Source organism: Medicago sativa, chromosome 4, assembly GCF_051527215.1.
Source record: "Medicago sativa cultivar Bolivia chromosome 4, Bolivia_mono, whole genome shotgun sequence".
Taxonomy (NCBI): domain Eukaryota; kingdom Viridiplantae; phylum Streptophyta; class Magnoliopsida; order Fabales; family Fabaceae; genus Medicago; species Medicago sativa.
Genome location: NC_140752.1, coordinates 16292445 through 16305973, shown reverse-complemented (window position 1 = coordinate 16305973; position 13529 = coordinate 16292445). Strand labels below are relative to the sequence as shown.

At 32.8% G+C, this 13529-nt stretch overlaps 1 protein-coding gene across 1 annotated transcript; it reads right to left on the bottom strand.

Annotated features, from left to right (window-relative positions):
• Positions 1-1073: 1073 nt before the first annotated feature.
• On the bottom strand, positions 1074-3821 carry LOC146926751 (F-box/kelch-repeat protein At3g23880-like). Its single transcript, XM_085700249.1, has 2 exons — positions 2571-3821; positions 1074-1424 (listed from the first exon to the last, which is right to left on the bottom strand). The coding sequence occupies exon 1, from the start codon at positions 3734-3736 to the stop codon at positions 2573-2575; it is 1164 nt and encodes a 387-aa protein (XP_085556375.1). The 5' UTR covers positions 3737-3821; the 3' UTR covers positions 1074-1424; positions 2571-2572.
• Between the last annotated feature and the right edge of the window lie 9708 nt (positions 3822-13529).

Here is a 13529-nt window from a genome sequence, read left to right as displayed (position 1 = left end):
ATAATGAATGAGTATAATGAGTGTTCTTATATATAGAGATTAGTTGGGGTAACTAACTCTAATTAAACTACTAACTCTAGTTTATTCTCACTATACTATAATAACTATCATGGAATTTGTTTTGATGCTATCACAGTTAAAAGAATTGGTTACAATAAACCGGCTTATCACCAATAATTTTTATTTTATAAGCTTTAATTAAATTGTGAAATCTTGTTATATAACTCTCAGTTTGGGCATTTTGAATTCCCAAATAACTAGTACTCTGAAGTGAATACAATTTGTTAGATGTGTTTTGAAGTTCCTTGTTTTTGCATGACTGCAATTTCCTTAATCTGTTACAATTTTGGCTACAATAAATTTTTAGAAACATTTGGCTAAATATGATAAACTTTGTTCCACTAAGATGACCAAAATTTCAAGTTACCGTGTTAACTTGGACATTTCTTGTTACCTTATTTTTCAGGAATGAAATAAGTGTCTGGTTCGCAATTACCATACATGGCTTACTGTTGCACTGGCAACGCATTTATTCACAAGACTGATAAGTGAATCGAAATTGAAAAACGACAACAAAATTGAAAGATTTTGCTCATGGGGGTCTGCGGATCTGTTGCTCATGAGTGGTTTTATTTTGTTTATGTCGAGTCAATGTAGGATCGTGTTGATCATGTAGATGGAATGGAACTAGTTTTATGAGGTTACAAGGGTATTGATTTGATTTGTGGTGTAGACCTATTGGCAGCTTATTGCACATTCGGTAGGAGGTCTCATTTACTCATCCTTCGCTCTACAGCCTCTTGGATCATTGGATCGTGTTTAAACTATTTTGTGTATGTTTTTCGTATGATGTAATTATTCATATGCAGTGGCATTGTACATAATTACGTTGTCAGTCAAATCCTGTTAGAGCATTGAATCTTTTGTTTACTTTCATCATACCTCACTTTCCACTAAGATGATTTGTGTTTTTGAACTATTGATCAATAGTAACATCACGCGCACGTAAGATATCTGAACCAAAGTAATCGCTGACAGCCAACCAATTAATAGTACCACAACCAAGTTACACTGTTAAAAAACAAAAAATAGCAAAACTTCTGAAATTGTGCAGAAAAAAGAGTGGACTCATGCCAAGCTTAAACCCATAGTACCAGCCTTACAATGTAGCCTTACATAGCAAATTTAAAAATGTGTAGAAACCTTACGCAGACAAATTCTTGAGCTTTAGACTAATTGCAGTGACATATTTGAAGCAGCTGATAAAGAATATCACAAGCAATCCTATGCTAGAGGCATAAAGTTAATAGTTCAAAAACAATCCTATGCTTCTAAGTAGTATCAAAATGACCAATCATCGCTACATGTCTTTATGATACATGTGTTATTGGTGACAACGATAGATCATTCACATGGTGTTGTGCCTATAAAAAGAAAAAATGACAGAATTAATGAATTTATATCAAATTATTTAATTAAAAAAATATCCGTGACTATAAAGATCTAGTACTTGTAACAATTCAAAATATGAAACACCATGATTCATGACTACATGAAAGAGGAAAATATTTCTTTCCATCATCACCATTTTTGCTACTAAGTTTAGTAACTCCAAAACCTATAGGCTGGGCATAACTCTTGTAATACTCTGTATGTAAGCTCATCTTTGGAGCTAAATATAGTTCCAACCTTAGGTATTTCATCTCCATCAACAATATTTGGTTCTAAACTATCATCACATTTATTATTTCCTTGGTAGATTTCTTCTTCATTGAAAGATACAAATACTTCTTCCACTAACGCAATAAATTCAAAAAACAACAAGAAGAAAAAAGCTTATATATGTTAATCAACTAAAAATATAAGTGATATAGGAAGAACATCAGAATAAGCTTTAAATACAAATCTAGGCTAATCCATATCAGTTTCAAAATCACAATTGACTTAATCATAAATTAAGGGAGTTATCATTTGATCAGTGATGGGTGATAAGCCAATTTATAGGAGTGAACTTACAACTTCACCTCTGGGAAGTTTTGCTATTTTCTGATCACAACTTTCTGGTCAATTGGTCTTGTAGAATTTGCTTTAGGTTAAGGATTAGCAGGTAAAATTCCTTATTTAGCAGCAATTGGGCGACTCATACAAACTCTCCTCAAATACAATTTTTAAGTTTCCCCAAATGATAAGAGTTTTGTATTATGAAGAAAAATTATCTCTCCAAAGCCCCCCCTCCCATTTTCTCCTACTTTTTCCACTTTCTCATTCCTTTTTCCCAAAGCTCTCCCCTTCCTTCCCCTCCAAACTCGCAAACAAAACCTTAGTAAAAATTGTGTTCAGGCAAATTACCTAACATATAATTTGCATGTAAATTTCCTTCATTCAATTCGTTAGAGCCTAACATCCAACAAATGGTAATAGATACTCATTCAACAATATAAACAGGCTAATTAGAAGCTAAGCCATCACACAAAATATTCACACAATCTAATACTGTTAAATTACAAGAACTTTATAGCAACATGAAGTAACATAAACTCAAACAAGTAATATGGGGAAGAGAAACTCACTTTCAATTAGTCGAAACCAGACTTTCGACGTAATCCTTGGTCTGCGACCAGAATATTTTATCAGTAATTCCAATTTTCTTGACTCTATTGTCTCTGCAGTTATAGATAAATGTCTTGTCCTTGTGATCGTTTAACAATATCATTGTATCCTCATTCTCAGAAAGATACAACACGAGGAAATCTAACCGCTTAAGCTCCATTGGTGAAAAGAAATTGTTATAACTAATTTTATATAATTGAATCCAAGATTCCTGAACTCGAAAATCCTTCATTTTCCATATTATAAAATGGGTTTGCTCAAAATCATGACAAAAACAAAGGCAGTCCATCAACACCACAAGTTTTGGCGGATAACGTGGCGGCTTATCAAAACCCCGAGGCAGCAAAAGTTGAATGTGTGTCTCAGTGGAGAGATGAAGTGAAAGAATCACATATTGATCAATAGTAACATCACGCACACATAAAATATCTGAACCAAAGTAATCACTGACAGCCAACCAATTAATAGTACCACTCAAATAAACACCATTGTTATAATAATGATAAGCCCAAAAAAGTGGAATAACAGGGAAAGGAGGAATATTTCTCCAAGAATTATCCCCCAAAGTGAAAATTTTCACAATGCTTCTTGCTGCATTGCCATGCTCCTTCGCTACACGGAGAGCTACCACCTTATAAGTTTCGGTCAAAGTATCATAACCAAAAGAGTGCTGAAAAGATTTATTCGAAGAAACTGAAATAAAATCTGATTTAGTCCTAGTGGCTGGGTTCAAAAAACGGAGGCATGAAGTATGAATATTAACCAAGCATATCAATCCATTACATGAACCAGTAACTAACCAACTATCGCCATTCTCAATCAATCCATGGATATAATCATAAAGAATGGTGGTCTTCAATGAATTATCGAGTAAACGAGAAATTGGGAAGGTTATGAGATCAAACAGTGGTAAGGAAGTTAGTAGGAGGTGTGGGTTTCGTGATGATTTATTGAGATGCATTTGAACAAAGTGAGGATTGGAAATGAGAGTTTTGAAAGAATTGTTAAGGCACCTGAATTTCATAAGAGGTTTCACAGAGAGTCGGGAGAATATTTCTATAATGAGTTCGTCAGGGAAGACTGCCGACAATGACGACTGAGGATGCTCCTCCATTGAGCCGTGCATGTATTCGAGTAGAACCCTAACCAATGAATCCAAAAAGAAGCACACAGTTTGAATTTGTGCGTTTGTATAAAGTAAGATTTATTAAATAACTTTAACGAAAAACCATCCTGTAAATCTATGGCATCAGGATTTGAAGAACGATAATGAAGCTGTGTGAGGGTTTAAAATAGTGTTGGGGGTTTTTGGTGATGGGTTTGGGTATATTCTCGGAATTTTATAGCGTATATTCAACGCTAGTTATTCTTTTTTTTAGGTAAATCTAGTTGTTCTTGTTACTTTTTTCATCTTATTTGTTTGTTTCTCATGCGTCTATTTTTTTTTTTTTTCAAAATTACCCTTTGTTTAGATTATTTTTTTTGAGGACCTTTGTTTAAATTTTTGAATCCAAAATAGATTGATGATTATTTTTGGGTTATATAATCCAAATTAGTTTTGCCCTGAGTTTTAAAGAAACAGTGGCGTATATTATTTCATTGACATAATTATTATAAATTACAAAACCATAAAATAAATGTAAATATACAAAAAAATTAAAGAAACAAAGATGATTTATGAATTCTCATTTTATTAATATATCATAGTATATTAACAATAAAATTTAACCTTAAAGCTTATTACATAAAATCTTCAAAGGCCTAATGTTAATTTATTACAAGCTTAAAGCTAAGCATGTGGTGCAAGAAGATGAATGGGAAGGGGACTGAGGTAAGGTTTGTTTCCTTTCTAGGGTGAAAGAGGCCTTGATGGTCAACCTTGCACCCAGACAGACCAACCTCACGCCCAGACAGACCGCCCTTCTTCGCGGCGTTACACCATCCCCATTGACCTTCCATGCAATTCCTGAATTTTCAAAGTAGTCTTTTTGTATGAAAGGCCAACGATGGAAACACATAGTTGTAGAAGAAAGGAGCGGGAGAGAATGTGAGATGATGGTGTGAGAAATTGTGAAGGATTGAAGGGTATTTATAAAGAAAATTTATGAAAAATGAGTTGCATAGAGTTTAATGATTCTTACATGGGGGTCAAAAAATCGTGTTTAAAGAACCTGACCAGTCATTAAAGCTGGTAAAACCCTTTCAATAACGTGTTTCATGAGTTACTCTTGCTGAGCAAGTAATCGTCCAACCCTCTGAGCTGATATGGATTTTACAATCCTAAAATGTTCCAGAAGGTTTCGAATTATAGAACCCGAAATGCTTCAATAATGAGTGAAAATGAGTTAAACTTCGTACTTTATAGGGTGAGGGATATTTCGGATTATACAATCTGAAAATCTGATGTATAGGATTTTTTTATGATCCACGACGCACCGATAGTTTATGTGGTACACAACGCACAAGAAGTTCTATAAATTAGTGTGCATATTTTCATAAGCAGTAAACCACACCATTAAATTCTTGGACATTTTCGTCATTTATCCAAACAGCAGGCTAGCTGCAGTTTACTACAACGGAGAAAAACCACCCCATCCATTCAGGATTCGCACTTATGTCACTTTCTTCGGGTCGATGGATCAGCTGGACCAAATCAACCGTCAACTCAACCACAAAGACACAATGAGGGTGGATGGTAGAACTTTGCAGTTCAAGCGGATGAAGTTCATGATCAACGACGACGTGAGAACCATGTTCTCGACGTTTGGTTAGTACAGTACCAAAGGACTGATTGAGTTGGACGTTTCGTTGGACAAATACAAATTCAGAAAATTTGATCCGTCCCAGAAACTATGAAGAGATCAGAGCTCTGTTGGAGGAACCAAACAAAGAAATTAATTTAGCTGATATGTGATCTATTATGTTTTATTTTATTACATGTTTTATGTTGTTGAATTATGTATTTGATGTATTTGAAATTGTTATACTTAATGTACGGCGTTGAAATCAAAATCAATATATTTATGGTCAGTTTATGAACCTAACTTCATCGCACATTTCATTTTGTCACTTTGTGTTGTGTAATGTGTTTATGTTCGTTCATTACATATGAAGATAAATGTGTACACCGTAGAAACACATAAAGATAAGAAGATCTATATGGTTCAAGTTAGGTTTCAGATTATATAATCTGAACTAGTTCAGCGCAGATTTTTTGTGTGGTCCACATTGCATCGACAATTTTTGTGGACCACGACACACAGAAACTTCTATAAATAAGTGTGCTTGATTCATTTTCCGTAAAACACAACAAAAACTCTGGAAAAATCTTCCTAAAGATATGAACAGCAAGAGGTTCTTGTGAACTTGATCCGATTGACCTGCCGATCGAAATATGTCAGTTGGCACACCAGTTGGATCAAGTATGAAAGCACATCTTTGAACACCTTCCCAGACTGGGTGGACTGTGGTGTTTCACCCAAGGTTCGGACGGTTTTGTGGTGTGTTTAATGCATTTTTGGTCGGTTGGAGCATTGAAAACGTTTCCTTTGATTGTATTTACAGTCCAGGATAGGTTTACGATCTAGGATAGAATTTTATATGATCCGAACAGAGTGTATTTTTGGATGATATATGTTTAATGTTTGGATATGTTTAATGTTTGAAAATTGTGTTATGTTTTGAATTTATGTTTTTTCTATTAAAGTATTTATTTTGTACGATCATGAATATATGTTTATATCGTTTGGAATCAATTTAAATGCCAAATGCATGTCTTAGCCAAAACACAGCACTTATGTCTCTCTAATGAGACATTTCAAATTATATAATCCAAAACGTTCTACGACATGTATTGTGCATGCATGTGAAAAGAGATGTCAGGGTTATTTCATTACATTTGTAGCCATGTTCCTTTTGGTGGATCTAATTCAGCAACATATGCTTCTTTCAACAACTCACTATTTTTAAACTCACCAGCTTGTATGCGTTTGAACTTTGAATATATATATATATATATATATATATATATATATATATATATATATACACACCTAGCAAATCCCATATATATATATATATATATATATATATATATATATGCTTAAACCTCATATGATGAGGACCATCACACCAAAAAAATCTTAAATGATGATGACCATCTTGAAACATTAAAAGCAATAAAAACTTTATATTTCAATTGAGAAGCTATCAACATAAAAATGATATTTTATTTTTAAATATATGTGTACTTTGTAAGAAATGTGTTTTCTCTTTCAATGAAAAATGATAGTTATTAAAGCTATGTAGCAATGACACATCACTGAAACCGTGTTTGGTATCAGCACGCCATTAGAGTGAAGCAGCGTAAAGATGGTTTACTGTTTAGGCATCAAAGTGTGATTCAAACCTCATTCACTTTTAATTCTTTACCATTCAATTTTCACTAACCTTTGTAACAAACTGAAAACAAACAGGTGAAAATCTAAAGGGAAATGCTAACAGATGCCCCGGGGCACTGGTTAAGGATACTAAAAAAGGAAATTATATATTAATTATTGCATTGAAAATTGTTTAATTAATCCATAAATAAGTCAACAAAGCTTCCTTTTATGGTAAGAATTTCCTTTTTTGTACGCTTAACTAGCGTCCCGGGGACACCGGTTAGCATGACCCAAATCTAAATGATCCAAGCTAAAAGGAAATCTAAATATTTGCTAGAGAATAACACATTCTAATTGAATGAAAAATAACAGCAGCCCCTTTCTATACTTCTTTTGCCATAGTGTCCACATTTTCATACAATGATCGTGATCAAAACTGCACAAGTAAAAAAATGAAACAGGGGCAGATGAAAATATGCCAAGGAAATTGTTGACTCAAGGAAAGGTAATTCAAATTTAATTAACCATACTCCGATGTTAGGCAAATTCATCATTTATTTGTTTGAGTAAGCTTGATTTTCAATTTCATAATACCATGAATTAAATCATGGAAAGGTAATTGGTTAAATAACAAGATCTGAAGCATTTCATAGTGTTAAATCTATAATCGTTAGTCTCTAATTTCTATCCTCTTTGTTATTGATCTATGTCACTTGCTCATAAATTAGTTTCCCACTTCCACCTCTTAACACTCTTTTTTTAGAATTTCCCTTGCATTTCAGTTCTATATAATGCGTTATGTTTTCAAATTAAAGACTATTTCATATTTCTTATAAGAATATCCAAGAGTGGATGAATATTCCTTTGTAAAAATTGCGTTCAGGCAAATTTCATACAATCTAATCTAATACTATAAAATGACAAGAATTTTATAGCAACGCGTAGTAACATAAACTCAAACAACTAATATGGGGAAGAGAAACTCACTTTCAATTTGTCAAAACTAGACTTTCAACGTAATAGGCTTGCCTAATTTCAAGTTTGTGTTTCTGAAAAGTGTTTTAAATGAGGAAGTGCAAAATCTGCTAAATGCTATTGCTGTAGATGATCATGAAGTGGAAATTCTGCTTGATCCAGTTCGAGAAATGTACTTGGAAATTGAAGACAAGTCTTGTGAGGAATTTAGAGAGGGTTGAATAATGAATGAAATTGTTGAAGGATTCATGGCTATTTATAGCCATAAAATCCTAGACTATAAATACAGTTGAAGGAAACATTTACAATGCTTTAACCGATCAAAAATAACATTAAATTCACCACAAATCCTCCGAACCTTTGGTTTATATAATTCAAACACATCTTAAACATTTTTGTTTATATAATTTGAATCGTCCCAGAACGTGTTGAACCTTGCTCAGCTAAAATAAAACATGACATACCATGGATCAGCTAAATTAATTTCTTCGTGTGGTTCCTCAACCAAAGCCCATATATCCTTGTAATTTCTAGGTCAGCTAAAACTTTCTTTAGTATCTCCAACAAAACTGACCAATGAAGCGTCCAACTCGATCGGTCGTGTAGTACTGTACTGCTCAAATATAGAGAACATTGTTCTCATGTCGTCGTCATCCATGAGCTTCATCTAGGTGAACTGCACTCTTCCACCTGAGTTGGTTGACGTCGTTACTCAACACTGTCTACCCTTCTTGTGTCTCAGTGGTTGATTTGACGGTTGATTTGATTTAGTTGATCCTTCAACACAGACTGTGTGACATCATTCTGCACCCTGAACAGATGGGGTGGTTTTCCCATGTTGAAGTAAATTGGAGCTAGCTTGGTGTTTGGATCAAGAACCAAAGTATCCATGTTTTTTTTTTGGTGTGGTTTACTACTTATGAAAACATGCACACTAATTTAAAGAAGTTTATGTGCGTTGTGAACCACATAAATTGTTGGTGCAATGTGGACCACAGGAAAAAAATATATATTTGAGCTGGTTTTCGGATTATATAATTTGAACTCTCCCTAACCCCATAAAGTGCCAAATTTAGCACAGTCTTGAGCTTGTTTGGATTATATTAACTAAACAATTCTGGGAAGAGTTGCTCATTAAACACGTTTTTTCAAAAGGTATTGACTAGTCAGACCACGTTTTACCACGTATTTTTTACTGCAATTAATGGAAAATTACACTTTTTGCACCATCCTTCACAAATTCCTCCTGTAAATACTCATCAATCCTTCACAATTTCTCATTCCATCGTCTCACATTCTCCCCTTCTCTTTTCTTCTATAATGTCTTTCCAACGTTGGCATTTCGTACAAAAAGGTTACTCTAGCTTTTTAAGGGTTGTCTGAATGGGAAAAAGACATGGTGCCACTCAACAAATTTGCACCATTTGTTTGGGTGTCAAGTTGACCTATTTGGTTGTAAGGTTGACCATCAAAGTTTCCTTTGCCATAGGTTAGCTTTAGTTGTTTAATTAATTTGTGTAATTAGCTTCAATGGTAATGTAAATGTACAATGAAAGATATGATCTATTAATGATATGAGAGTTTTATTTATTTCTTGTTTCTTTGCATATTTTTCTTTTAATTTTAGTCATTTTCAATAATTTGTTCTTATATTATATGCAATGTTGTTATGTAATTCTATGTTTCATCCAGTTTTAGATTCTATGTCGAATAGCTTTCGGATTTTATTTTCTGAGCAAAGACTAATTTGGGGAAAAAAATATAGCGTGTAGGAAACCAATAGGGTGGGAAAAGTACGTAACGGCCATATTAAAATCACAACTAATATTTCAAGGCCCAGGCCCGTAGCCCCTAACCCTAAAATTGAGCCCTCCCTCTTATTACTCAGAATATAAATAAGTTGTAGACGCTTTTTTTTTCTCATCCATTCACTCATCTTCTTTGTTTTTCTTGTGCAGATCTAAAAAAAATATTTCCTCTTCATATCTAACTCTTCTTCACGAAAGGTATACTAGTAATACTATATTTCTTTTTAAACTTTACTTCATTATAAATTGAATTTGAGCTTTCAATTTAATAAACCATATAAATTATTTACACAATTGATAATATTTTTCTCCTTTCAATTTATATTTAAATATGGTTTTTTAATTTACGAATACTTTTTGTTGTTGATAATCTATGAATTTTTTCTTTAATAACCGAATTCTATGTTTTTTTTTCGGTAATTTAGGATCAGATTAGGCTCAACTTATTTTAGGTTTATGTGCTTTTTGAAAGGATGTTGTTGCTTTAAATAAGGACGTGCAAAGTCATATAAAAGCTATTGCTTTAGATGATGATGAGGAAATTCTACCAGGTCCACTTCAAGAAATCCGCTTAGAAATGTCTTATGAATTTTTTTTTTTTGCATTGTGTGAGAGGATTTTTAATGTAAGTAATGGGTTATAAGTGGAAACAATTACAGCTCCATTGGAGAGAAAAGTTTACACACCAAACCCTAGTAGTATTAATTTAGAAGAGTTCCCTTCTGACGTCGAGGAAATGGATGTTTGCATAATATTTCAGACTTAATTTAAAGATAAAAAAAATATTGGAATTCCTCTATGCAAGCAAGAATATCATGTTGATTTCATTACAAAATGGTTTGTGACAAAAAATGAATGCCTTATTTGCAAATCAGAAGCCTTGACTTCTACAAAGAATGACACATAAGAATCTATGAATTCTTTATAAAATATTAATAGATTTCTATGTAATATTCTTTGTAGAAGTCAAAGCTTCTGATTTGCAAATAGGGCATTCATTTTTTTTATCACCAACCATTTTGTTATGCAATGGACATGATATTCATGCTTACATTGAGGAATTCCAATCTTCTTTTGGTCTTTAAATTCAATCTCACATATGACGCAGGCATCAATTTCTTGAACGTCATAAAGGAACTCTTCCAAATTAATAATATTTGGGTTTCGGTGTGTAAACATTTGTCTTCATTTGAGTTGTAGTTGTTTCCTTTGATAAACCAGTACTTACGCTACAAATTACAAATTCTCTCACCCAACGGAATAAATTCCTCAAAAGGCATGTCTTCAATTTCCAAGCGCATTTCTCAATGTGGATCAAGTAGAATTTCCACTTCATCATCATCTAAAGCAGTTGCATTTAGCAGATTTTGCATTTCCTCATTTAAAGCAATAACATCCTTTTCAGAAGCACATAAACTGAAATTAGGCAAGGCTAATTTGTTCCTAAATTATAAAAAAAAATAGAGAGAATTCGGTTATTCAAAGAAAATGTTCATGAATTATCAACAACAAAAAAATATTCATAAATTAAAAACATACTTAAATATAAGTTTAAGGGAGAAAATATGATCAATTATGAAAATAATTTATATTTATTAAATTAAATGTTCAAATTCGCGATCTCATGGCCGTTGGGAATGAAAAACTAAATCTCCCTACTGCCACAAACTAATGAATGGAAGGGTTGAATCAAGCATGTTATTATATGCTTGTGGGCTATGGTATTCTAGTGCACAAGAGAATGAGGAGACAAGAGAAATTGAACATTAATTTCTTCTTCAACGTTTAATATCGAACCATGTTCTTTCATTTTAGGAACTATTGTCCCACATCAAGTTTTCAAATCATTCGTAGTTCTTACGTACTGCTAACATTTTGTTTAAATCAATTTCAATTCTTAGTTAACTCCTATTTAACTCCCTCATGCCAGTTTTAATTTCTCTGAGTGACAATCTTTTTCATTTTCCAGTTAAAAAAAATATATTATTTTCAAATAAAATGAGGCAATTCAGGAGATAAAAATCACAATAACTACAACAAGAAATGCTTTATTGAATCTGCCTGCATAGTAAGATTTCAAGCTGAAACATCAATGGCAATTCAAATTTTGTAATTACCGTTTTATCAGAGCATGCGACTGCCATAGTAAGTAATAAGAGGAGGTTATACATTCATTTTTATATCATAGTATTCCATGGTTCTAGGAGTCATCACAAAATAAAAATGATTAAAAAGATAATGAATGAGTATAATGAGTGTTCTTATATATAGAGATTAGTTGGGGTAACTAACTCTAACTAAACTACTAACTCTAGTTAACTTATCTAACTCTAGTTTATTCTCACTATACTATAATAACTATCATGGAATTTGTTTTGATGCTATCACAGTTAAAAGAATAGGTTACAATAAACTGGCTTATCACCAATAATTTTTATTTTATAAGCTTTAATTAAATTGTGAAATCTTGTTATATAACTCTCAGTTTGGGCATTTTGAATTCCCAAATAACAAGTACTCTGAAGTGAATACTCTTTAAGGCATTTCATGGATTCCTTTAGAACAATTTATGAGATGTGTTTTGAAGTTTCCTGTATCAGCAACACGTTAACTTCCTTTGTTTTTCCATGACTGCAATTTCCTTAATATAAATAACTTTGTTCCACTAAGATGACCAAAATATCAAGTTACCGTGTTAATTAACTTGGACATTTCTTGTTACCTTATTTTTCAGGAATGAAATAAGTGTCTGGTTCGCAATTACTCTACATGGCTTTGGCAGCGCATTTGTTCACGAGACTGATAAGTGAATCGAAAGATTGAAAAACGACAACAAAATTGAAAGATTATGCTCATGGGGGTCTGTGGATCTGTTGCTCATGAGTGGTTTTATTTTGTTTATGTCGAGTCAATGTAGGATTGTGTTGATCATGTAGATGGAATGGAACTAGTTTTATGAGGGTATTGATTTGATTTGTGGTGTAGGCCTATTGGCAGCTTATTGCATGTTCAGTAGGAGGTCTCATTTACTCATCTTTCGCTCTATAGCCTCGTTGGATCGTGTTTAAACTATTTTGTGCATGTTTTTCTTATGATGTAATTATTCATATGCAGTGGCATTGTACATTTTTACGTTGTTAGTCAATCATGTTCGAGCGTTGAATCTTTTGAACTGTAAAAAGTGTATGAAAGAAAAGAAATTCCATCCATCTATTAAAATAACAACATAACCAAGTTACACTGTTAAAAGACAAAAATATCAAAACTTCTGAAATTGTGCACAAAAAAGTGTAGACTCGTGCCAAGCTTAAACCCACAGCACCAGCCTTACAATGTAGCCTTACATAGCAAATTTAAAAATGTGTAGAAACCTTATGCAGACAAATTTCACAGAAGCATATAAACTAACTAAACCACTCCAATTCTGGAGCTTTAGACTAATAGCAGTGCCATATTTGAAGCAGCTGATAAAGGATATCACAAGCAATCCTATGCTAAAGATATAAGGTTAATAATAGTTCAAAAGCAATACTCTGCTTCTAAATAGTATCGAAATGACCAATCATCACTACATGTCTTTATGATTCACGTGTAATTGCGAACAACGATAGATCATTCACATGGTGTTGTGCGCCTACAAAAGGAAAAATTACAGAATTAATGAATTTATATCAGATTATTTAATTAAAAAAATATCAGTGACTATAAAGATCTAGTACCTATAACAATTCAAAATATGAAACATCATGATTCA